The sequence below is a fragment of the Carassius auratus genome, chromosome 32, assembly GCF_003368295.1.
Source record: "Carassius auratus strain Wakin chromosome 32, ASM336829v1, whole genome shotgun sequence".
Lineage (NCBI taxonomy): Eukaryota > Metazoa > Chordata > Actinopteri > Cypriniformes > Cyprinidae > Carassius > Carassius auratus.
The window spans coordinates 13,625,393-13,652,738 of NC_039274.1; the positions used below are offsets into that span (position 1 = coordinate 13,625,393).

General features: G+C 38.7%; 1 protein-coding gene across 1 annotated transcript in view; it reads right to left on the reverse strand.

Annotated features, from left to right (window-relative positions):
• Positions 1-27,346, reverse strand: part of LOC113051650 (otogelin) — a 42,940-nt gene that overhangs the window by 9,114 nt on the left and 6,480 nt on the right. The window contains exons 10-35 of the mRNA XM_026215567.1: positions 27,191-27,300; positions 26,395-26,520; positions 26,191-26,299; positions 26,038-26,084; positions 25,583-25,728; positions 24,479-24,611; positions 22,624-22,801; positions 22,411-22,535; positions 22,100-22,312; positions 21,109-21,274; positions 19,953-20,027; positions 19,710-19,753; positions 19,403-19,568; positions 7,062-7,169; positions 6,576-6,714; positions 6,349-6,483; positions 5,906-6,049; positions 5,640-5,759; positions 5,143-5,259; positions 4,178-4,334; positions 3,983-4,009; positions 3,704-3,871; positions 3,278-3,556; positions 2,895-3,012; positions 2,732-2,811; positions 73-2,453 (exon numbers count right to left, since the gene is read on the reverse strand). Coding sequence (XP_026071352.1) covers positions 73-2,453; positions 2,732-2,811; positions 2,895-3,012; positions 3,278-3,556; positions 3,704-3,871; positions 3,983-4,009; positions 4,178-4,334; positions 5,143-5,259; positions 5,640-5,759; positions 5,906-6,049; positions 6,349-6,483; positions 6,576-6,714; positions 7,062-7,169; positions 19,403-19,568; positions 19,710-19,753; positions 19,953-20,027; positions 21,109-21,274; positions 22,100-22,312; positions 22,411-22,535; positions 22,624-22,801; positions 24,479-24,611; positions 25,583-25,728; positions 26,038-26,084; positions 26,191-26,299; positions 26,395-26,520; positions 27,191-27,300 — 5,611 coding nt within the window. The remainder of the gene's footprint in view (positions 1-72; positions 2,454-2,731; positions 2,812-2,894; positions 3,013-3,277; positions 3,557-3,703; positions 3,872-3,982; positions 4,010-4,177; positions 4,335-5,142; positions 5,260-5,639; positions 5,760-5,905; positions 6,050-6,348; positions 6,484-6,575; positions 6,715-7,061; positions 7,170-19,402; positions 19,569-19,709; positions 19,754-19,952; positions 20,028-21,108; positions 21,275-22,099; positions 22,313-22,410; positions 22,536-22,623; positions 22,802-24,478; positions 24,612-25,582; positions 25,729-26,037; positions 26,085-26,190; positions 26,300-26,394; positions 26,521-27,190; positions 27,301-27,346) is intronic.

Genomic DNA, 27,346 nt, shown 5'->3' on the forward strand with positions numbered 1-27,346 from the left:
GTTCATACCACCACACAAGAGTAGAATGAAAAACAACTAATACTATTTAAGAGTACTTTATAATTGACTTACAGTGCATACTCTGCTTGGCTCAAGAGCAGTAGTTTTTAAAATTGCATGTGTCTGGCTCGTCATCCAGTGCTCTGTTTCTGTCGTGTAGGAAAGACTGGTCATCACAGATGAACTCAGTGTTGTTTGGGCAGTGTCTGGAGCAGGTGCCATGGCTGTGACTGTGGTGTGTTCATCCACCAGAGGGCGCTCAGTAGAGGCCGTTGCACTTGTTATGGGACTACTCTCAGTGACAGTAGAGGAAGTAGGGGGCTGTGTTGAAATGGTAGTCTGTGTAGCAACTGATGAAACAGTAGGCAGTGGAGTTGTTCCAGTTGATGATTGCAGTGTTGTGGTCTGACCAGATTCAGTGGTGTACTCTGTAAATCCAAAGGTGTATTCAGTGGTGTCAGGACTATGTGTTGGAAGTGTGCTAGAAGCAGCAATAGGGATACTAGAAGTATCTGTGGAAACAGTGGTCACTTTATCGGTATAAGTGGTTGCAGGTGTTGTCAGTGTCGTTGCATTCCTAGTTGGAAGTGATATGCTGGTTGTGGCCACAATCCATGGAGTTTCTCGCCGTGTGGTAGCCACAGCCACCTGTGAGGTCAGGACTGGGGTGACACGGGTTGTGAATTTCGGAGTCATTGTGGAAGTAAAGGTGCTGGAGGTCTCATGGACCAGTGCTGGTGTCTGGGTTGTCGCAGCAGTTGACAGCACAGCTCTATCTGTGTCAAGAGGAACCCTAGTTGTCTCTGTGTCAGAATGTACACTCCAAGGTCTAGCTGTAGATGTTTCACTTGTAGAAACAATCTCCATCTCAGCTGCAGAAGACGTTAGCAGAGGTTTCTCAGAAGTGATGGTTGTTTCTGTGGTTTTTGTTGGGGCTTCAGATACTGATGTTGCCATTGTAAGTATGGATGGTGAAGCTGGAGAAATCTCAGGCAGTTCAGATGAGGGGGTCATAGTTGTCATAGAATAAGGAGGATGAGCTGATGATGTGCTGACTTTGTCTGAAAGGAGAGCAGTGGTGGAAACTAAACTCCAGTGAGACTCTGTAGGGCTCAGCATAGTAGAAGTTGTTTTGTCAGTAGGTGACACATGTGATGTAAGCAGGGTTGATGTTTCTTCTGTAAGTGCTGAGGTGAGTGGCATGGTGGTGTAGGTGGTAAGTGGTGTCTCTGCTGTCCTGGCAGTGGTTTGGGTTGTTTCTGGGGATGGAGTTGATGTGGTTTGGATCCCTCTCCAATCTGTCTGTAATGTTTCATTGGTTGTTGGAACATCAGGATAAGGATATATAACAGATGTTGGTTGATATGTTGTTTTTGCTGTAGTTTCTGTTGGCACAAATGTAGTTTGGGAGGACACTGTGGTGATAAAGGTTGTTGGAGCAGCTGTGGAAACAGACACTGTTGATTTTGAAGTTTCGGGTTGCTCTGAGGTTGATGTTGAAGGAATAAAAGGTGTTGTTTGAGCTGAAGGTGGTATTGGAAAAGCAGAAATTGTGGATTTTACTGTAATGCTAGTGGTTGATGCTTCAGTATGTGTAGGGGAAGTGGAAATGGTAGTGATGTCCAAATGTTTCTGGGTTACAGAGGTGCTCCACGGGGTCTTCACAGTGTGTAAAGATGACGGAAAGGTCAATTTTTCTGTGGTGACAGAGGTACTCAATTCTAACATAGGTGTTGTGGTCGATGGTGAGGTGGACTTTGTCATGCTGATGGTTTCAACAGAAAACTGTGTACTGCCAATTGAAGTCACGGAGGGCATTGTGGTCTTTTCAGTAGGCATAAAGGCATCTGAGACTCTGGGGGTCTCAGTACTAGAGGTAAGAGGAGAGGACACTTTGACTGTTGGGGAAGTGGCTTCTGTGGAACTTATGGTAGTTGAGACTGGATGCGCAGGTAGAGTGCTTACTCTGGTCGGCTCTTTACTTGAGGTAGACGACAGAACAGGACTAAAAGTAGAAGGTGAGGGGATAGTGGTGGTACGTGTGAGAAGTGTCAAAGACTCTGTTGGCTTACTTGTTGTAGAGGTGCCTGAGAGAGTTTCTGAGATAGACATTGGGCTTGTGTGCAGTGTGGTGGAGGAAGTGGAACTGTGGGTGCTGCTTGATGCTTTAGTGGTTCTCTCAGTAGAAGCCAGCGGACTTGGAGAGAAAGTGGATGTTGTTAATGTGGTAATGCTTTCCACCACTCCAGGTCTGATAGGAGAAGATGTAAGCTTGGCAGTGCTTGGCATGTGTGCTGTAGGTGTGAAAGCAGTGGTGCTAGACTCTGACACTGTTGAAGAAGTGAGTGATATTGAAACCACTGGACTACTCAAGGTGGAATACTCCGAGGAGGACGTTGATGATACTGCAGTACTGGGTGGCGGCAACAGAGGAACAACAGCAGGCTTAATGCCTAAACACAAACATGATATTTATTAGACACTGCGCAAAATATCAAATTTAAACTGATATAGCTAATTGTGTTATGTTAAGCTATCTAAACTGGAGCTTAGATTTACTATGGAAATAAAAAGACAAACAACAAAATTATTTTTAAATTGTTCCATTTACAACTAGTATTAAGAAATGTTTTTTTCTCAAAAATTGCTAGCATTAGCACTGGTTAAAATGGCATGTGTTTTTTTTTTTACATCAGCATTAGTGATAGAAGTAGCACAAACAGTAGCTTACAGTCCTCCATAAAGACACATCTGTGAGTGACCTCATCTAGAACCATGTGACCTGGACACTGAGGCAGGCATCCCTCAACCCTACAGAAAGGTGCATATCAGCCATTACATTTGCAGAAAACGAGTGTGTGCATGTTTGCATGCATGAATGTGTGAGCTCTTACTTGAGGATACTGGCACAGCTCAGACCTGATGGGTCACTGCATGTCCTGAAGCACGGACTCACACATGATTCATACCGCCACTGACAGCGAGGACCCATTGGATAGTGTGGTATGGCTCCTGTAGTAAAAGTAATGATTTAGGCAAGGCAAGTTCATTTATATAGCACATTTCGTACACAATGGTAATTCAAAGTGCTTTACATAAAAGAAAGTAAAATAATTATGAAGAAAAATAAATCACAAAAATAAAACAAGCAATTTAAACGCTTTTAAAATGATGAAAAAAAAAACGTATTTAAAATGAATTTAAATTGATAAAAAAAAGGATATTTCAGTGTAATATTTCTGTGTGATTATGAGCAAGTTTGTACACACATGCTGACCTGTCAGTTTGAATAGAGTAGCGCGGCGGTACCGATCTGAGTGACTGTATTTCAGGAGTTGGAGTCTAGACAGCATGAAGTGCAGAAAAAACCCTGGCTTTGCCAGGGACTCAAGTGAATCAAAGCCTGAGACCCAGGTGTCTCTATGAAGAATAAATGTAGCTGAATCCCAGAATGCCTCAGTTTCTTCCCACTTCTGCAGCCTCAGCTGACCACTGCGCTCTGCTTTTAAGTAGTAGTTGGGTCTGTCTGCCACCTCAAATGACACCAAAGATGTGTCTGTAGCATTAAAAATGTACTCATTAAAAAAAGAAAACAGCACATACAGAATATACATAGAACAACAGATCTAAAGTGGTTGGTTTTGATTTTTTTTCATAAAAGTCACATTTTTATATGTTGATTATGTGTTTATGTTGGACTGACCATGTGGTCTGGTTTTGCTGATGCCTGGCGTCATCATGAACAACATCAGGATCTCATCAGTACTGGTCATTTCTCTTTTTGGGAACACTAGTCCACTTGTCTTATTGGCTGCCAACACTGTTCCTCTCTCTCTGTAGGTCAACAGCTTCAGTGGCCCTTTCCCTAAAGCTATGCAGATGTGCATTCCCACATACACAATTGTCAAAATTATATATGTACACATACACATATATACATATGTGCAAATATCATTATTATAAAAAAAAACTAGAGATGTACCTTTGTTGTAGTATTCACAGTCATAAGCTGTAAGAAGAAGCAGACTGTATTACTCATTATACAGCACCACATAAACCAACCATGTGATGAAAAACTGTAGTAAAGATCACTCAGTTCCTCCAGACTATTATATATTCAGTTGTTGGTTATTATTACAATGATTGACTCATCATATAGGAATATGGCGTCACTCACGGCAGACAGAGGGGGAGCGCCAATCAATGGTGACGTCCTTTTGGCAGCAGCGGTGAGCATATGCTGCAACACTGGTGCAGAAACACTCACAGTCTCCTCCACGGTTGCAGCCACAGGTGTCCACCAGGCAGTTCATATAGAACCATGTGACATCTACCTACAGAGTATCAAACACCTTTAAACACTGAAACCCTCTGTCACTCACATATACAGGTTCATCTCAATAAATTAGAATGTCGTGGAAAAGTTCATTTATTTCAGTAATTCAACTCAAATTGTGAAACTTGTGTATTAAATAAATTAAATGCAGACAGACTGAAGTAGTTTAAGTCTTTGGGTCTTTTAATTGTGATGATTTTGGCTCACATTTAACAAAAACCAATTCAAAACAATCTCAACAAAAACAATAGAGTCTGGAGGAAGGGTGGAGAAGCTCATAGCTCAAGTTGCTTGAAGTCCAGTGTTAAGTTTCCACAGTCTGTGATGATTTGGGGTGCAATGTCATCTGCTGGTGTTGGTCCATTATGTTTTTTGAAAACCAAAGTCACTGCACCTGCTTACCAAAACCTTTTGCTGACCAGCTTTTTTAAGATGTTGATTTCATTTTCCAGCAGGATTTAGGACCTGCCCAAAAGTTGGTTAAATAGCCATGGTGTTGGTGTGCTTGACTGGCCAGCAAACTCACTAGACCTGAACCCCATAGAGAATCTGTAGACTATTGTCAAGAGGAAAATGAGAAACAAAAGACCAAAAAAATGCAGATGAGCTGAAGGCAACTGTCAAAGAAACCTGGGCTTCCAGACCACCTCAGCAATTTATTTAATACACAAGTTTCACAATTTGAGTTGAATTACTGAAATAAATTAACCTTTCCACGACATTCTAATTTACTGAGATGCACCTATATATTTTGACTCAATGTGAATGTGAGCATTAATGTCTGCTGGTTTTTGTGATCAGCTTACCACAGGGTGGCAGATTTGGAACACCTCACTGAGCAAAATCCCACACTGTCTTTTTGCAAAGGGTTCTCGAAGAGGATTCAGATTGCAGGGGTGTCTTATATCAGGACTGTTCACACACTGATGGCACATCCACACACAAACAGACACAGTCAGTGTAAAGAGTTTGATAAGAGTGTTTGATTTGTAGCTACCGCCAGATTTGGGACATTCTGAAGGGCAAAAACACGTTTAGTCATCTAACAAAGTGTGCATTCATGTTTTGCATACACTACTGGTCAAAAGTTTATGATAAGTAATTTAATTTAGCTGGGATATAAATTTCAATTTCATAATATTACGTTGGTTACTGTATTTAAATTACATTGCATTACTATTTTAATCAAATTAATGCAACCCATGGTAAGCATAAGGTAATTTTTCCAAAAACCTTAAAAAAATCCTAATTTATTTCCAAATGTTTGATCGGTAGTGTATGTGTGTTTATCTGTTTGCCATGCCTCTGCTGCCGTCCAGCTGTTGCCAAACTCCTGTGGTGTTGATGAGTCAATGTTCTCTGGTGTTCTCATCTCATTCGCTGTCTTCTCATCAAAGTTCCCACAAAGACCAGTAAGCTTGCCCTAAAATAGCATAAACACACAAGTACATGCTTGTAAGGAAATCAATATTGATCTGCAAATTATTTCTTTGCAAAACTTCAAGTTTACACTTACTGCAGATTCATGAATCAGTTTCATCTTTGTTGTGTGTGTGTGTGTGTGTTTACCTGCCAGCGTGGTCCAGCTTGTATGTGTACAGTGGTTTTTCTGTCCCACAGCACTGTGAGGTCTTCCCCAAGCAGATGCACAATGATGTAGTATCCTGCTTGCCAGATATATACTTTCTGCCTGTCGATCACACTGGATGGGTTCTGCATATGAAACATATCCGCCGATCATTATCAACCACTGTTAACATACCTCAGTCATTGCAAAACCAGTGTTTCAAAAAACATAATAATACAGACACAACACCATCTGATTTCAACACTACCACACATTATGACCAACACTATGATGAACTGAATATATTCAAAGTATATTCACTCCTACCCAGGGGCGTACAGGAATCAGCTGAATATGGTTGGGGCACATTATACTTATTAAGTGACAACTAATTATAATCATAGTTTTTATGATGTTTTATACAGAAAGAGTAAAGGTCACTCACAGGTTTTCCGGTGTCATCATCAAACACGATGAAGGAGCGTCCCAAGGAGATGAGGAGAGATTTCCTGCAGATCACGCCACTCTCAAAGCAGTCAACATTCTCTGCTGTGACAGCCATCATTGCATCTAATGAGCTCTAACACACACAGGAGCACACGTTAGTAGTCAACAACAAGACATTTTTATAAAATGAGTTATGAATACCTGGATATTTCGCTAAAAGCTCACCTTGACCAAGTACACCTTACATGCCCCGACATAATCAAACAGGAATCCATCAAATGTTCTGTAGTGTCGATCTCCATAAGCCGTGCACATTGAAGGACATGGGCGGAACTCACACTGAAACGTGCCGTGCTGACACACACTGCAAAATAATCACATTCAGACCTGAGAAAGTTTCACTGCACATTTTCTCTCTTCCCTTTTCCCCTAGGAGGCGCTACGTGAATATGTTTGTGCTGAGTTTCAGTGACATTTTATGTCTCTACCAAATTTGCTATTTGATTAATTTAATATAAAAAATTGGGAAAATTACACTGTTATGCATACATTTTACTCATACATAATTCAAAACAATAAAGTACTAAAATTCAAGTGACCACATAATCTTTGATATAACATTTCTTGTAGTATAAAATGTAGTATAGCAAAATGACTGGTGTAAAAACAGATAGAAATGAATGCACAGAATATAAGTTAATGTAATCTCACCACTGATGGCAGGGGGACGATACTCTGTCTCCCGGATAATATTCTTTCCCTTTCCACAAACACGGACATGCATGTGGCTCGAAACATTCATCACCATGCTTGAGGAGCCTGAAATACACAGATGCACACAGTGTATCACACCTGTGAACATACTGAAACAGCACATAGGATGCATGTGTGAGTTTATTTATGCATGTAAGTATGCCATGCAAGTATGATGCAAGAGCTCTGAAGATTCTGTCTGAGACAAGAATATTTGGAAGGGTAGAGGGATGAAAGAAAAATCTGACTGGTGACATGGGAAAAGCAGCTTTCTCATTTCTCATTCTCACAGATCCAAAGAACTTCTCTCTCTCTGATAAAGATCTTGTAATATTGCAGTGAATCATTTCCATTGGCCTGAGGGTCTCTGAGAGTTCCCAGCACACTGTCTGTTAGAACTGAGTAAACTTACACCCCAGATAGACAGGCGTTAACAGCTCTCTTTATCCCTCAGCCAGAACGCTGGATCACTTACTGCCATCAAAGAATGTGTGATCACCTGCTCCTGTTCTGCATGCATTAATTAAGAGACAAAGAGATGGATCCATAACTAAACAATCACAAACTCCTTTGCTCACCAATTACAGTCATGCACCGGTGATGCTGCTCTCTCTCTCTCTCTCTCTCTCTCTCTCTCTCTCTCTCTCTCTTGCTGTAGAGAGAGAGAGGCATGAGAAAATAAAACTGAGACTCAAACTAAAACTCTGAGGGATGAAATTACAAAAATACTGAAATGGAGGTTAAATCCTTATGTTGGATTGAGTACTGATGAGGTAGAATTTCATAATTAAGAGTGGCTCATTAACACACATTGACTGTCAACTTCTCTTTATTCTGCTAGAATAAAAATTGGACAGAAAAAGGAGCTGAAGAAGTTAGTATTCTGTATGCAAACAGTCATTTTGTCACATTAAGGATAAGTCCACTGAATATGAATCATGGATTTCAGGGCAGGCAATATTCACAGTTTGCACATTTGATGAATACACATCCTGTGGCCCTTGTTCCTTTTAATCTGTACAACTCCAGCAAATAGATGAATTAATTTGGTGTTTCTGGGTGAGGGATTAAGGGTGGCACATGTACAGGTGCTTCTCAATGAAATAGAATGTCGTGAAAAAGTTCATTTATTTCAGTAATTCAACTCAGATTGTGAAACTTGTGTATTAAATAAATATAATGCACAAAAGACTGAAGTAGTTTAAGTCTTTGGTTCTTTTCATTGTGATGATTTAGGCTCACATTTAGCAAAAACTCACAATCACACCCTCTGTGTGTCTATACTACAGTATATGTGTGCACATCCCTTTATACACAAACTGAAACCTCTCAAGCAACAAATAAACTAGTGCATGCTGATATGTATTATCGTACAAATTCTACAAACACGCAAACTTCTTCCAAGCACACCACTGACTGAATACTTGTCATATGCTGATATACTGAATACCATTAAAGGTTGTTCAACTTCAATGTTGTTCAATTATTTTGATGAGAATAGCAAACGTTCAAATGTTCATTCCTTTAAATTATGACTTCTCATTGTAAACAAAAATACATGAATTGATTAAAACTGACCACAAATTTGTCCTATGAATTGAAAACAAAAACTAAAAAGTGGCAAATCACATCATTTAGTTCAAACAGTTCAAATAAGGTCAAAGTCAAAACTGGAAGTGCATTGATTAAAATGAAAGAACAATCTCTGGGTGAAAAGTTGTGAGTACCATTACCACTGAAAAGCTTCACTGAATAAAACACAATGTATAGCTATCTAGAGACTCAACTGTGGCATAATTTCCTCTGTGAAAGCTCTGATCTCAGACCCAGTGAGATGCATTACACCTGAGAAGAAGTAGAGGTCACCTGCATTGATCCCTGACCTTAACCCTTAACCCTAAACCTGACCCTAACCCTCAGAGAAAGGAAGCAATTGATCAGAAAACCTATGCATTCACACAAGCTAAAGGTCTGCAGCAAAGCACAGAAACATAAAGATGCCTTTCTTTTCTTGTAGTTTTCTCTCTTTTCTTTCCATCTTGACAAATGAAAATGTGCAGGAATGCATTTAAGCAGCTTATCGGTTATTTGATCCAGCTGTGCACCTGTTTACTACGTAAATAAGCATCACTGCCATTAACCACTTTGCTTTGGGGTGGAGGAGGGGGTAATTACTCCCTCTTGTTAGTGCAGGAATTCCCCTGCTCACAAAAACACTCCTATACCTGCTGCTCCCATGAGCATCACCCACAAGAAAGAAACAGGTTGCAGAGTCTGCCCTTGCTGAAGCATCTTTAACAAACTTTGACCAAAGTTACAGATGTTTGTTTCCTAAAAGCATCGATAGCCATCTATGATTGTTCTGTCAGTGCCAACATCTGGTTCAAAGTTCAGCAATTTGTCATTTCTCATAAGCATTGTTCCAATGAACATTCGCAGACAGCATCACAAACTTGTGTGGTTGGAACAACAGCTCTCGATCTGTGGTTGGAAGCATAGTATCTTGTTAGCGTAAAAATGACATTTAGCAATTTTACCCCAGTGTATGATGTAAGAGGGAACCTGTGATTAATTATTTGTTCAGGACCATGTTACTGTGGTATTGGGAAACAGTCATGACTAGCTACACTCTAAAAAAAAAAGATGGTTCTTTAAAGGTTCTTCACATGCAGTAATGGTTTCATTTAGAACCATAGCATTCTGAAGGACCCTTTTATGCTGAAATGGTTCTTTGAGTTAGAGTTTAGGGTTCTTTGTTTCGGCCCTTTTCTTTTTCAGATCTGTAACTAAAGCAACTCATTACTGACATTCTGGAGCTCAGCCATCCAACTACACAGATGGTTAACACAATCTCAATAGGCAAATAATTTCTTTCTTAAAGTGTGTATAAATTATAACATTTTTAAATGCTAATTGGTTTCCTATGTCTTTTCTCTTTTTAGTTTGTGGACATGTAAGTGTGACCAGCTCTATTCAGTCAACTATACTCTCCTCTTCTTAAGTAAGTAATGGTATTGCATTTATGTCCATTTTGTTGGTTAACTTGTTTGTTATTACTGGGGTTTATGCATAAATGTACACAGCAATCACATGACTTTATATTACTTTTTCCTTTGAACATTGTAAAATGCTCATATACTACTTTTGACCTTTATAAACTTTTTTTTCTTCACATAAACAAACGAAAGGAGACCAACTGTATATCTAAATGCAATTGTGCATTTCAGATGCTATCATGTCCTACTGTACAACCTCATCATCTGCAGAGAGAAACTGCCATTCAATCACACCAAAATACACATAAAGATTAACTTAAAGGCATCATAGAGGAAAGTACCTAATTGACACGTTGTTGTTGTTGATTTTATGTAAAACCCTAATAAACACTTCAAGATATTATAAGACCAGGCAGATAGAGGGTTAAAAACCAATATTACATTTACATTAAATGTATTAATTTAGCAGACGCTTTTATCCAAAGCGACTTACAGATGAGGACAGTGGAAGCAATTAAAAACAACAATAAGACCAATGATATATAAGTGCTATAACAAGTCTCAGTTAGGTTAACACCGTACACGTAGCATGGGATTTTAAATAATATAATAAATAAAAAGAAGACAGATAGAATTTAAAAAAGAATAGAGCAAGCTAGTGTTAGAGATCTTTACACATACACACACACAAACACACACGCATAATATAATATAATTGCATAATAAATGAAAAGAAAATAGAATACAAAAATATTAGAAAGATAGTTAGATTTTTTTAAAGAATAGAATTAGAATAGTGAGTGTTAAAGTTAGAGGGTCAAATAAAGATGGAAGAGATGTGTTTTAAGCCGATTCTTGAAGATGGCTAAGGACTCAGCTGCTCGGATTGAGTTGGGGAGGTCCTTCCACCAGGAGGGAACATTTAATTTAAAAGTCTGTAAAAGTGACTTTGTGCTTCTTTGAGATGGCACAATCAAGCACCGTTCACTTGCAGAATGCAAGCTTCTAGAGGGCACATAAGTCTGAAATAACAAATTTAGGTAAATGGGTGCAGAGCCAGTGGTAGTTTTGTAGGCAAACATCAATGCCTTGAATTTTATGCAAGCAGCTATTGGTAGCCAGTGCAAATTGATAAACAGAGATGTGACGTGTATTCTTTTTGGCTCATTAAAAATTAATCTTTCTGCCGCGTTCTGAATTAATTGTTAAGGTTTGATAGAATTGGCTATCAAGAGAGCATTGTCCAGCCTGGACAGAACAAGAGCTTGAACAAGGAGTTGTGCAGCATGTTCCGAAAGAAAGGGCTTGATCTTCTCGATGTTGAATAAATCAAATCTGAATGATCGGACAGTTTTAGCAATGTGGTCTGAGAAAGTCAGCTGATCATCAATCATAACTCCAAGGCTTCTAGCTGTTTTTGAAGGAGTTATGGTTGATGTGCCTAACTTGATGGTGAAATTGTGATGAAACGATGGGTTTGCTGAAATCACATGCAGTTCTGTCTTGGCAAGGTTGAGTTGAAGGTGATGGTCCATCATCCAGGAAGAAATGTCTGTTAGACAAGCTGAGATGCGAATAGCTACCGTCGGATCATCAGGATGGAATAAGAGGTAGAGTTGAGTGTCATCAGCATAGCAATGGTATGAAAAGCCATGTTTCTGAATGACAGAACCTAAGGATGCCATGTAGACAGAGAAGAGAAGTGGTCCAAGAACTGAGCCCTGAGGCACCCCAGTAGTTAGATGTTGTGACTTGGACACCTCACCTCTCCAAGATACTTTGAAGGACCTATCTGATAGGTAAGACTCAAACCATTGAAGTGTGGTTCCTGAGATGCCTTTTGCCAGTAGGGTTGATAGGAGGATCTGGTGGTTAACCGTGTCAAAAGCAGCGGACAGATCAAGCAGGATAAGTACTGAAGATTTTGATTCTGCTCATGCAAATCTTAGAGCTTCAACAACTGAGAGCAAGGCTGTCTCAGTTGAATGTCCACTTCTGAAGCCAGATTGGTTGCTGTCAAGGAGGTTGTTGTGTGTGAGAAATGTAGAGACTAGGTTGAACACAGCTCGTTCAAGTGTTTTTGCAATAAAAGGAAGAAGGGAAACTGGTCTGTAGTTCTCTAAAAGAGATGGGTTGAGTTTGGGTTTCTTAAGTAGTGGAGTTATACGTGCCTGTCTAAATGGTGAGGGGAAAACACCAGTGTGGAGGGAAGTGTTGATAATGTGAGTGAGTGCAGGTACAACTGCGGGAGAAATGGCTTGAAGGAGATGAGATGGAATAGGATCAAGCGGGCAAGTAGTAGGGTGATTAGAAAGGATGAGTTTGGAGACTTCTGCCTCAGAGAGTGAAGAGAAGATGTAAATGAGTGTAAGTTTGCTGGTGATATGAGCTTGACTGATTGTGGTGTGGAAAATTGTGCACTAATGTGTTTAATTTTATTAATGAAAAACATTGCAAATATTATATTATATTATATCAATAAATAATATATACAAATAATACAAATATTTAAGATATTAAAATACTTACATTAATGAAAAACTATCATTAAAAAGGTTATTTATAACACCATTAGTGTCCTATATGGCATTTTTAAAGCATGGTTCTATATGGAATCCTATAAAAAAGGTTCTATTTAGCACTGAAACAAGTTCTGCTATTGTTACAAGCTGAAGAACCCTTTTTTGGTACTGTTTAGAACCGTTTTTCTTAGGAGTGTAGTTCATTGCACAGTACAATGACTAAGCAGACTGTTTTACACTCCAAAATGTTTGTCACATTCACATGCATCAACACGTTTCCTTGGATCAGAAAAACTAAAGGGGAAATAAATGTATGAACAAAACTAATGTCAGAACTTTAGTACAAGTCAAGACTACAAAGTAGAAGCATACCTGATAGATGTGACAATGTATAATACTAGAAGAAGAAAAAAACTAGTTCTAACTTCAATAACTAGTGGACTAATTTTCAGGGAATGAACAGGTGCACTGAGGAATTCAACCTGCTTCTAAGGTCTAGCTCATGTATCAAACACAGCAAACACACACATTATATTGTTGATAGTGAGACACTGCATTTTGAATAAGATGGGCTCTGACTGTGTATGTACAGTGGGTATAGAAAAGAATTACCCCCTTTAAAATAATATAATTTGGCTGCTTTGCTGCCTGAAATGAAGATTGATGAATTTTGTTTTATCTAGCTGTATTTACTTAGTGCAACTTGTAACATCCAAGTGAAAGATATACAGTATTGTTCAAAATAATAGCAGTACAATGTGACTAACCAGAATAATCAAGGTTTTTAGTATATTTTTTATTGCTACGTGGCAAACAAGTTACCAGTAGGTTCAGTAGATTCTCAGAAAACAAACAAGACCCAGCATTCATGATATTCACGCTCTTAAGGCTGTGCAATTGGGCAATTAGTTGAAAGGGGTGTGTTCAAAAAAATAGCAGTGTCTACCTTTGACTGTACAAACTCAAAACTATTTTGTACAAACATTTTTTTTTCTGGGATTTAGCAATCCTGTGAATCACTAAACTAATATTTAGTTGTATGACCACAGTTTTTTAAAACTGCTTGACATCTGTGTGGCATGGAGTCAACCAACTTGTGGCACCTCTCAGCTGTTATTCCACTCCATGATTCTTTAACAACATTCCACAATTCATTCACATTTCTTGGTTTTGCTTCAGAAACAGCATTTTTGATATCACCCCACAAGTTCTCAATTGTATTAAGGTCTGGAGATTGGGCTGGCCACTCCATAACATTAATTTTGTTGGTTTGGAACCAAGACTTTGCCCGTTTACTAGTGTGTTTTGGGTCATTGTCTTGTTGAAACAACCATTTCAAGGGCATGTCCTCTTCAGCATAGGGCAACATGACCTCTTCAAGTATTTTAACATATGCAAACTGATCCATGATCCCTGGTATGCGATAAATAGGCCCAACACCATAGTAGGAGAAACATGCCCATATCATGATGCTTGCACCTCCATGCTTCACTGTCTTCACTGTGTACTGTGGCTTGAATTCAGAGTTTGGGGGTCGTCTCACAAACTGCCTGTGGCCCTTGGACCCAAAAAGAACAATTGTACTCTCATCAGTCCACAAAATGTTCCTCCATTTCTCTTTAGGCCAGTTGATGTGTTCTTTGGCAAATTGTAACCTCTTCTGCACATGCCTTTTTTTTAACAGAGGGACTTTGCGGGGGATTCTTGAAAATAGATTAGCTTCACACAGACGTCTTCTAACTGTCACAGTACTTACAGGTAACTCCAGACTGTCTTTGATCATCCTGGAGGTGATCATTGGCTGAGCCTTTGCCATTCTGGTTATTCTTCTATCCATTTTGATGGTTGTCTTCCGTTTTCTTCCACGTCTCTCTGGTTTTGCTCTCCATTTTAAGGCATTGGAGATCATTTTAGCTGAACAGCCTATCATTTTTTGCACCTCTTTATAGGTTTTCCCCTCTCTAATCAACTTTTTAATCAAAGTACGCTGTTCTTCTGAACAATGTCTTGAACGACCCATTTTCCTCAGCTTTCAAATGCATGTTCAACAAGTGTTGGCTTCATCCTTAAATAGGGGCCACCTGATTCACACCAGTTTCTTCACAAAATTGATGACCTCAGTGATTGAATGCCACACTGCTATTTTTTTGAACACACCCCTTTCAACTAATTCAACTAATTGCCCAATTGCACAGCCTTAAGAGCGTGCATATCATGAATGCTGGGTCTCATTTGTTTTCTGAGAATCTACTGAACCTACTGGTAACTTGTTTGCCACGTAGCAATAAAAAAATATACGAAAAACCTTGATTATTCTGGTTAGTCACATTGTACTGCTATTATTTTGAACAATACTGTAACACCAACATGTCAGAAAATAATTTGAAAAAAGTTGGAAAAAGGATCACCCTCTTGTGCCAGTATTTTGTTGAACCATTTTTGCTTTAATTACAGACTTTAGTCTTTTGGGATTTGTCTCTGTCTCTACTAACTTTGCACATCTAGACATTGTAATATTTGCCCACTCTTCTTTGTAGAACTGCTCAAGATCAGTTCAGTTTGATGATGAGGGTTTGTGGACTGCAGTCTTCAGGTCATTGCACAGATATTCAGTGGAGTTTAAGTCTGGGCTCTGATCAGGTCATGCAAGGACATTCACCTTCTTCTCCTTCCACCACTGTGTGCTCAGTTTTGCTGTGTGTTTTGGGTCATTATCATGTCATTCCATTGACAACTTTCTGGCAGAGGGCAGCAGATTTTCCTCAAAAATTTGATGGTGTTTTGCCCCATCCATTCTTCCTTCTATCCTGACAAGTTCTCCAGTCCCTGCTGCAGAGAAACACCCTCATAACAGGACATTACCACCTCCATACTTTACTGGAGGAATGCTGTTATTTGGATGGTGAGCTATATTGGATTTCTGCCAGACACATATTTTGGTGTTGAGGCCAAATAGTTCAATTTTAGTCTCATCTGCCTCAGAATCTTCAAAGTGTGTTTCTGCAAAGCTCAATCATGACTGCATGTGGCCTTTCTTGAGGAGTGACCCTTTTTGCGACCCTCTCATATACAAGCCACATCTGTGGAGAATTTGTGATATTGTTGTAATATGCACACAATGACCACTCTTTGTCATAAATTCCTGCAGCTGCCTCAGAGTTGCTGTAGGCCTCTTGGTCGTCTCTCTGATCAGTTTGCTCCGGCTCTTTCATCCAGTTAGGAGCGACGTCCTGATCCAGGGAGGGTCTGTGTTTTACCAAATACCTTCCAATCTTAATAATAGACTTCACTGTGCTTCTAGACATTGATAAAGCCTTCAAAATGTTTTCGTATCCATCTTCTGACTTGTGTCTGTCCACAACTTTATCCTGGAGATCTTTTGACAGTGCCTTGCCACACAAAGCTGATTGTTTGCTTCGGTTTCACTACCAAAAACTGAAATACTCCAGGAAAGCTCTTTTCACCTGATCAAAATGACCACAGCTGAACACAGCTGAAAGTCAAATGGCTTTGTGTGCCATTGAGAAGGCAATTAGCCTCACCTGATTAGTAATGGGGTGATAATTTTTCCAAATCAGTGATTCTGGTTGTTTATTTATTTATTTATGTTAATTTTAAGTCATGTTGGTGTTACATCTTTCACTTGGATGTTATAACTTGCAGAGAGTAAATACAGCAAAAAACTAAAACTTTGTCCGTTTTCATTTCAGGCTGCAAAGGGGGTGATTCTTTTCTATATCCACTGTGTCTGTGTGTAAAAGAGTATGGCTGCTGGAAAGTCCCTGTAAAAGGTCTAGAGCGTCAGAAGACTCATGACAATGTTCCAGAGGGCAAGCAATCAAATACTTTACATTCTGCCTTTTATAGTCACTCTAGGTGCTTTCAGATGTACGCATTACAGTAGACTGACGATCAGTAATGGATTCCTTCCAGTTCTCTTCTTAGTATTAGCTAAGCTTTGCTAAATATGCTAAATTTGCTAAATATTTAATGGTTCACAGAAGTGACTTGTGGCACAGAACAATAACTATGTATTATTATTTTAAAATCTTGAAAACCCTTAATTTTTCCTTAATTTTAATGCACATTGTGGTTTTCTTGGTAACTTACACCCATGTTTGACCAGCACAAAAAATCTGCCCGCATGAGGTAACTTAGTCCAATCCAATCCTCCGTCTATACTACAAAAAAAAAAAAAATTCTGTTTTTGTCTGGTTTTCACATAAAAAAATCTAAACATTATTAAATAAAGCTACATTTACTTGTTACATTTACAAATTCTTGATTTCTGATATATGAAAAATATGAAAATTAAGTGAGTTTACATATATATATATATATATATATATATATATATATATATATACCCCAATGTCAATTCATTGGACTTTTTGCTGCATCCTATATTCAACATCCTGCTAATACTACACTGTCAACTGTAATGATGTTAGACCACATGTGTGGCACATTTGATATTTTCCAGACTTATCAATTATCTCATCACTACTTCTCATTGTGAAATAAGGGGCCTTTGTACCATATTTACGCCAACCCAGATGCCAAACTATCAAGTTGCAGGAATTTATTAAACACTCATGACAGAATCTTAGCCATGATATTTCTTTCCCATGATGCTCTTGTGCAATGGTTAGATTGCCTTTGTAATTTAGCTTTGGCAATGTCAGAGCATTTACAAACCAACATCATACTATAAATACTGTAAATACAACTTAATCAAATGTGCAAAATAAAAATACAAATCAACAGCCACTAATTTAAAAGAAGAAAGCATTAAGTACACACTCCTATGTGCACCAACCAAATCAATGTGTGTCATGTACAAAATGTGAGCTGCTTTAGATCTCACAGATCAAAAGATTTCCACAAACAACTTAAAAAACAGAACATGGCTCATTCCCAGACTCTCCCTGGCTGGTGATGGTGTTGGTAAAAGGACAACTGATACACAGTCTTATCATGCTGTTATGGCTGCGGATGGCTTTAGGAAGTTAAGCTTGTGATATGGCACTTAACCTCAGTTTTCTTGTGTAGACACTGGTATTAAATGTATCAGATGACAAAAATCCATCTATAGAGCAAGAGTCGTGCTCTCTGAGGCCCCTTTAGTGGGAACGTGACGCGAGGGGGAGAAAAGTGGGGGAAGTGGAGTTGAGCGACAAAGAACTCTTTTCACCTCCCATAGACGGCAGCAAAGGTTCCCACTGAGTCAGCGGAGACCCTTTAACTGATCTGTATCGACATCATCACCTGCTCCGGCAGACACCATCCGAGTGAGACCTCAACATGTGGAGCAGAATGTCATCTGTCCGTGAAAGTGTGCGTGGGAGTTTGTGTGCTTCTGCAAATCTGCACTACCTTGCTTGGATTGTCAGTGGTCTGCTTCTGCCAGTGAAAGGGTGTTTCATTATGTGGAGTTTCGATTAAGAATATTATGTGACCCAGATAAGCTAAAAATCCCAGTGTATGTGTGTGTAATGGAAATGAGTAGTTCCTGATGCTCTCTAAGCTTAGCCATGGATCACTGCCTCTTCACACACGTACATACACATATAGCCATTCACCTACCAACTCCTCTACATCACACACAAACATGGACTAACCTTTTAAATATATAAAAATAAAACTACCAGTACAGATGGAGAATAAACATGCTTTTCAATTTCTGTAGAAGTGCAAAATGCATTTGGGAGACATGGAATAGATACACCAAGAGCAATCATATTAATACTCAGTAAAGCTAAAAATCCCATTGAAGCAGAGACTTAAACAGCAGAGAAGTAAATGGCACAATAGCAATATCACTTACGAAAATACATGCTATCATTAAACCATGGCAAACTTTTACATGCCTTTTATATTATATATATATATATATATATATATATATATATATATATATATATATATATATATATATATATATATATATATATATATATATATATATATATATATATATATATATATTTTTTTTATATATATATATTTTATTTAAATTTTTTTTTTTTTTTTTTGATGAACACTTTAAATTTATCTATATAAATATATGTGTAGGATTCAATGTAAACAAGTCCCACTAGGCAAGGTTTCAATTACAAATACATTACTTGCATTAAAAAAAAAAATAATAAAAAAAAAAGTTAATTGGAGGCTATAAAATTCTAATTTTTGGCCCTTTTTAGACAGTTTATTTGACAGTTGTTTTTAAACAATGTATTTTTGTCCTGCCTTGAAGCCCATTTCTGTGTGATTATTGGGTAGGCTCTGAAATGGGCAAGTCTTTGCAACAAACAGCCAGTAATTCAAACTATAAAAAAGTAATATTGAGAAATATTATGAAAATGTCATTTAAATGTTTTCCATTTTAATATACTTTAAAACATAATCTATTCCTCTGAGGGCAAAGCTCAATTTTCAGCAGCTGTTACTTCAGTCTTCAGTGTCACCTGGTCTTTCAGAAATCATTGTAATATGCTAATATGCTGCTAGAAAAACATTTATTACTTCTTGGTGTTGAAAACGGTCTGCTGCATGTCTTCTTTCATGAATAGAACATTCAAAAGAACAGCATTTATTTCCTATAAAAATCTTTTATAACATTATAAATGTTGTACTGAAAAAGAACGTTACTGGCCCCAAACCTTTGAACTGACAGCTTTTTTGAAATGAAGTCTTTTGTAACACATTCAGTTCAGCGTTTCTAATGTTTTTGTAAGTGATAACAGTCACTAAGAATGAAGAAAACAAAGACCCCACTCACCCTGCGGGACAGACACAGCCAGGCATGCACGGCTCATGAGTGGAGCAGGTGAGGTTCAGCAAATTCGACTCACACGTCTGTTCACACGCTAAACCTTTATTGACCGAGTGGCCATCTACTCGGTTCCCACAGTCCTCATAAAACTGCCCAGGTGGGCACATGGTATCTGAGAGAGGAGAGAAGGAGAACATACTCTGAACTCCAGCACTGGAGAGATATGCAAACGCAGACCAACTGCAAACACTACAGACATTCAAAGAGTTTGACATGGATAAATAACATCAAGATGCTGAAATACAACACTCACCAATAATTGAGCTCTGGGAAACAAGTTTTCCATCTTGGCAAATTCTGTTCAAGTAAGAAAAAAAAAAAAAGATTTTAACTTACGTGAGGCACAGAGTCTATTGTACTGGGATGCTGTGATATTTATAGAGAGAGAGATAAAACAGTATTTCTTTACAAAACACTAGTTGTAATTGGGAATGTGAAATAATGGAGATTTTGACAGTGTGGTGATGTTTAACATGAGTGAATAAGACAATCTTACTGTACGCCTGATGATGTCATGATCACATCTCCAGGAGAATAGTCAGCACCAAGAAAACTACATGGACATGCACTTCTGTACCAAAACAAATGGACTCAGAATCAATATATTATGTCATGTGCAAGGAGAAAATCAAACTGAAAATTTAAAAAATGTAGGCAAGTAACCCATTGTCCCAACCTAACACTGAAAGCCACAATGCTGTATAACACAGCACAGCCAATCAAAAGACATTTAATGTTTAATGTACTGTGGTAAGGAGTGAGGATGACCATAGTCATGATTCAGCTCACGTGACCTATGAGACAATAAAATCTCTCTGAGCTGTTTAAGAGAGCTGAGCTAGTAGAGTAGTTGGGGGTTAAGGGTGAGAGACTGCAGGCCACAGTGCAGCGGTTTGTGTCTGTAGTAGAGTACGAGGCTAAAGTCCTCCTCTATCACGTCTTTGACTTTCTCTCAGCCTCTGCCGGTGTGAGTGCTGTAACTCTAGCACATGCTGAGTATGTGGCAGTGTAATTTCAGGGAAGTGAACCCATGTGAGGGTGAGGAGGCTAAAAGCGTTATACAACACCTGAGGTTGTCAGATCCATAACATTTTACAGTCTGCATGAACGAGGCCTGCAAATAACTTCACTCTCTCACTACACTAAATAATTCAATCTAGGTGAAAGCCACAGAGCTAGTGTTTAAAAAATGAGGAGGGTGTTGATTTGGCATTAATTATTTTTCATAATTTCACAAGTTCATTTCATAATCCTTGACTTGGATAAAGATAAACATCTGTGGATTACCACTATTTTGTGGATAAAAATTATATAATATTATGTACATAAGTGAATGCTGTTGGGAAGCTGTTTATACACCATTGTGTTGTGATTGACAAAATTAGATGAACATGTCCCTCATGCACTTTCATTTGGAACTCCATTCAGTTCTAGTTATGCAGCAAATATAATGGATAGAAACTGTTTTAACACTTATTAAGGCACAATTAATTACAAATGAACAGTCTGTCATTATTTCATCATCCTCATGTTGCTTTTAATCCAAAGAAGAATTATGAAGCAGTTTGTAATGGCTTCATCTGTCAAGCTCCCAAAAAGTACTGTAAAGTACCATAAAGCGGTCCATATGACTTTTTTTTTTTCACTTTTACCGTGGCACGCAGGTGTGTGTATGCATGTTTAAGTATGTTCCTTCTGGGCACACGCAACCCTCCTCACACTCATCTCCACACAGCTGAGGGAGAGACAGGAACAGGCAGCGACGCTGACATGATGACACACAGACTCCATACTCCAGAGTAGATGGACACGTGATGGCTGCAAAAACATTCACACAAAAACAGGTCACATGCATATAAATAAAGATATCAGAGCACTAATCAATTATCAAAATACGTACTCAAAAGTTTGGGGTAAGAAAGGTTTTTTTTTTTTTTTTTTTTTTTTTTTTACTTTTTCAGCAGTTGATCAAAAGCCATTGTTACAAAAGAAAATCCAGAGAAAAATTCACAATTTCCATAAAAAAGTACAGTCAGTGTTTTCACCACTGTTTCTTGAAAACAAAATCAACATATTAGTCGTGGCCTAGTGGTTAGAGAGTTTGACTCCTAACCCTAGGGTTGTGTGTTCGAGTCTCAGGCCAGCAATACCACGACTGAGGTGCCCTTGAGGAAGGCACCGAACCCCAAACTGCTCCCCGGGTGCTGCAGCATAAATGGCTGCCCACTGCCCACCGTGTGTTTACAGTGTGTGTGTGTGTTCACTGCTGTGCGTGTGTGAACTTTGGATGGGTTAAATGCAGAGCACAAATTCTGAGTATGGGTCACCATACTTGGCTGATTGTCACTTCAGTTCATATTAATGATTTCTGAAGGATCATGTGACAGACTGGAGTAATGGCTGCTGAATATTCAGCTTTGCCATCACAGAAATAATAATAATTTTAATATACATTAAAATATATAACAGTTCTTTTTATATTTTAATAATATTTCACAATATTACTTTTACTCTATTTTGATCAAATAAATGCAAGACCTAGTGAGATGACATGATATGACACTTCTTAAAAACATCTGAAAAACTCTTACTGACCCCGAACTGTGGACTGATAGTGAATACATGAGTAAGTGTTAGACTGACCGCACTCAGGCAGGTGTGAGCGAAACTCAATGATGACCCCGTGTCTCCTGCAGGTGCGGGCATAGTGAGCGAGGATGGAGCAAAGGCACGGTGCTCCACATCTGCAGACATCTGCACGACACTGCAGCTGGAAACCCACTGGGCTCACATACTCGTGACAGGCAGAAAACACCTCTTGCATCAGCACGTCACACTTCTCCACTGCATAAGCGGCTGAAATTACACAAACAGTCATTCCATACACACAAAAACATGTTTTAAACAAAACCTAAAGTTTAGAAAGGCACTAGGTTTCGCATAAGACGTGTCACCTGCTTGCTGGTGTGTGTCACAAGGGTCAAGCTGGGGTAAGCTGGGCCGCGGTACGCATGCTGAAGACACACGCCATGCATTTCCAAACAAGTATGGTGTGCTTTCAATCATCCCAGAGGGTGCACTAAAGTAACACATCAAAAACAAAAAGTTGGACAATAAGTTGAATCTGAGCGAAAACAGATAACAGGGAGAAAGAAGGTGAAACCTACAGGAAGTCATCCTGAATGTTGCCGTTAAATGTTCCGCAGAGCCCCACAGTATCATCTCTCCACTGCTCCTCCAGCTGCAGGTACAGCCTGAACTCCCTCCAGTTATACTGCAGCCGCAGACCCTGCGTTGACTTCACCTGAACAAACATGGACGACAGCTCCTGGATCTGCAACACATCTGAGAAGACATCACTATATTAAACACATGAAGGACCATCAAGTAAATATGCACGTTTTAAACTTTTTTATGTTCCATATTTTTATTGTGTAAAGTTCACCCAAAGATGAAAATTCCCCATTTATTCAGCCTCAAGTTGTTCCAAAACTAAACATAAAAGAACAAATTTTGAAGACTGTTGCTGACTTTCATTTTATGGACAAACAAAAAAACAGTAAGACATTTCTTAAAATATCTTCTTTTATGTTCCACAAAAGAACGAAAGTCATACAGGTTTGGAACGACATGAGAGTTTGTAAATGATGCCAACATTTTTGGAGAACTATCCCTTTAAAGACCTCTGCTTTAAAAGTACAACACAAAACTAGGTATTATGGATAGACATCAGTGTGTTGGATATGAGTCTGTATGTAATCTGTATTGTATGCAGATACAGTTGATGAACACATTCAAGGTAATGAACACGATATTGCGTAGCTTGTCAGTGATCTACGGCTCAGTCTGTTAAATGCACCCTCTTTGAAAGCAGGTGATGTTGATTTACCGCTAATCAGGGAACTGGCTTTACTTACAAAAAATGCGTGTGACAATCACATTGATATATCACCCATCCCTATACTAAGGCTGTGTCAAAATTCAGGGTCTACATCCTTCGGAGTACTCATTTGAAGGATGTTACGTCACAGCGCCGCAACGAAGGCTGTCCAAATTCGTAGGATCCATCAAATGCGGCCCACAAATACGTCCTCCTTTTCCCCGAATTGGAAGGATGGGTGTGGTGGATCCTTTCCCGTCCTACCTATCCCATAATTCTTTTCGGCAGAGCGTAATGGTGGACGAAGCGAGCGGTAGCGGAGTGGAAGAGGAGTATGCTTTTCGATGTTTCAAAGTTTTGTAAAAACTGGCTTTTCAAAAATATATATTTTCAGTGGTTGTGTAGTTAGGCATTTTGTTTTAAGCGTTAAGCTTTTTTTTTTTTACATTTGTAAAAAAAAAAAAACTTTTACTTTCGTAAACTAGCTTCTTCCTTACTGCCTGTGTGAATATCCCCTTACACACAGCTTATTTGTTAGTGATTGAAGCTGTTTTTAACACTTGCTTAGCGCTGTCACGGTTGCTAGGCGACAGGATATGAGCAAAGGGTAAGGGAGGGAACTGAAAGAAGGGTAGGCTGTCCAAATTCACAAACACCGACTTCCGGTTTTTGCGGTCGTCGGAGGACCCCTCCTCCTTCAACCGGGTAGGAAGGATCCTAAGGAGGATGCAGACCCTGAATTTGGACACATCCTAAATTGCACCTTTTACGTACTAAAATTTGGGTTAAACCATTTAGGTGCTAAAGTGTACCTGTAAGGAACTAATATGCACCCTATAGGAATAAATAAGGCACAAAGGTGTACCTCTTGAAAATGTACTGCCCCAGTGACAGCTACCCTTTTTTCTAAGAGTGTAGTTTTCCATGATAAAGGGGTTGCATCGCATGTTAATATTAAGGCATTTTAAAATATACCATGGTACTAAAATTCATGTACCTTGGTATTTACATGGTCCAAGGTTCTTTCAACAACTTCCATGTCAAAATGAGACGTTAGTACTTTTTGGATCACTTTTGCAGTTGTTATAGCACATTTCCATGCCAGCATTTCATTACAGATCAACTGTAGTACTGTACATTACCATCTGAATACGGAAGTGAGATCCTGAACTGGCTGGCCAGAAAAACCTCTCCACTATGGCTCATTGTGATCTCAGTACGCGGATTCTCGTCAACCATCAGGTTGACCGACTGAATACAAGAACCATCCAGATTCTGCAGACACAACAAAGCAAAACAAGTCAGAACGTCCCATACCGGCACACACAATATCAGCAGCTATAGAACTACTGCATGAAACACAATGGATGAATGTCTGCACAGGGACACACACTTATCGGTTCATCTGATTCAATTTTGACTAATTCAGTAATCATGTCTTTTAGGAATTAAGCATTTATGCTTGTGAAAGTGTTACTGAGAGCTGTTCACAGGAGATAAACCACTGAATCGTTCCATTCAAGGAAATGATGGACGCTACCAACAGGTGCCTATGTGAGGATCTTTCACCAGTCACTTTACTGAAATACATCTCTCGCTCTCTCTTCTCTCTCTCTCTATCAGCAGCTACAAAGTCTCTGGCTCTGTCATTCAGAGGCTCAGATAAGCAGAATGGCTTGTTCGGAGTCCAGACAGTGACACTATACACCAGACTGCTCTCCGTGTGTTGAGTTTTATCATCAGCGGGTCTGGGCTTCAGGAAAGGAAGGCTTTGAGGGAGAGAATCTCTTCATGTTTTGTATCGTTTCATGTTTTATCCGTCAAAGCTATTCAGGGTCTAATCATGGTACAAGCGCATCTAGAACTTTGTTTCATCTCAACCCAAAAAATGAAACTTTAGCCAAAAGAAAGGCTGTGCAATTATTTGTGCCGAATCTAGAGATTCATTGAACTAATCTGAAATAAGTGTAACTAAAATACTATTAAGACTTGCTACTCTGACTGCTAATAAGCCAATAGCTTGACTAATCACACAAATCTAGAAGCTGCGATCTTAAGTCTGTCTACTGAAGCTGTGTTCCAACTCCCAGATTACTCTTTAGATCACTACACTAGAGCAAGTCTGGAACGGGATGAATAAAGCTTTGGCATGCTACATCTGGCATGCCTTAAATCTTTTCTCTGTTGTGTGCTAATACTCGAGGTTTGTGTTGGTGCGGAGAGCATGAAAGTGCACAGGGACTTACGGCTCCACAGGGTGCATTCTGAATGGTCACAGTGAACTTGCCCGAGTTTCTGCTCTTGGCTAAAACGTACTGGCATGTAGCAGGAAATGTGTAGACGCGGCCATCAAACGACTGGAAGAACATATCTCCTGTCACAGAGCACTCCCCTGTGAATAAAAAAAATGTAAAAAAAAATGTATCTTCTTAAAAATACAATAAAAACTGTAATATTATAGTACAATATTACAGTAAAGTTTCATATTAATTAAATTATAAGCACAATATGAGGACTGGACAATTTGATTTGTTATGTTTGGCTAAATAAATTAAATCTATGCAATCAAATGATAATAAAATTGAAATAAGATACAGTTGGTATCAGTGAAGTGAGAAAATATAGTTTAGAAAGAGGAGAATGACTGTAAATATACAAAAACAGTAAATATAAAAAAAGGTTAATAAAAACAGATAAACACCTGGACAGCTGTGCTCGGTGCAGTTCCATATGCCCTCAACACATGTGCTGAGACAAGAACAAAAATTGATACATTCAGTACCACACGAACACAGGTTTCAATGCTTCTTCATTCAACCAAGTATGCAGTGCATAAGAAAATATATTGTCTGACCAGTTGTTGCAATCTTCTTGTACGACATGTCCGGAGGGGTACAGCATGCCGTGGTGCTCACAGGGACACTCTGATGCTTTAACACACACCCCATTCTCGTAGATCAAATCTAGAGAAAGTAAAATGAATTGATTATCTTTAAACATTCACAAATGAACACACATTTAAAGCTTGTGATTAGTTCATTTAGTATTTTGTTACTACCATCAGGGCAGTAGCAGCCATCCAAACACTGCAGCTTGCTGTCGATACACATGTGTTCGATCTTGCAGTGCATGGGACAGCAGGTAATACACTCTCTGAAAAGGAGCTCACCGGGGCAATCTACACCTACAGCCAAGAACAACAGATACTATCACAATATGCATCTCACAGCAAGAAATATATATTTTAACACTTAAAAACTGTAAAAGCGCTTAAATATTTGACAAAGATAAATTGTACAACTTGCATCTTCAGAAAAAAAAAAAGAAGTATGGCACTCGAGATTACTGTGTTACAGTGATTTTACATCTTAGTTTCATGCCAGCTGTGGCAAATTACTGTAATGCATGACCTTATGTTTTTACAAAATGAGGGCAATAGACAAGGCAAGGCAATATTTTAAGAAATTGTTACCAATATTCCATGAACTGTTTTTATTTACACCACATTTCAAAAATTATAATAATAAATGTTAAAAAAATTCAGCTTTCCCATCACAGGAATGAATCACAATATAAAAGAAAATTAATATATTGTTAATAAAACATTAATAAATTATTAACATATTCCTGTGAGATTCTTTTTTTTTTATCATCCCAAAAACAAAAGTTTGAACCATATTTTTGAATAAACAATTCTCACACCAGAATAACTAATTCTTGGTGCAAACATTTCTTACACTGATTGTTCACTAAAATAATTTTCAGACTGTTTAAAGCTGTCAAAACAATGCAATACAACTACAAAAAATGAACTCAAATATCACAAACAATTGTGTATTTGCAATGTAACCTACTGCAAATAGGAACGTGTGCTCTCCAGTTATGCAGCGGATGTCCAGCATGGGCACATGCTCTTGCATACTCTGTGAAAACCTGGCACACGACATCACCATTGGGACCAGACCTGCACCAGGTGGAAAACATATACCCACACAAGAGTTATATAGTGC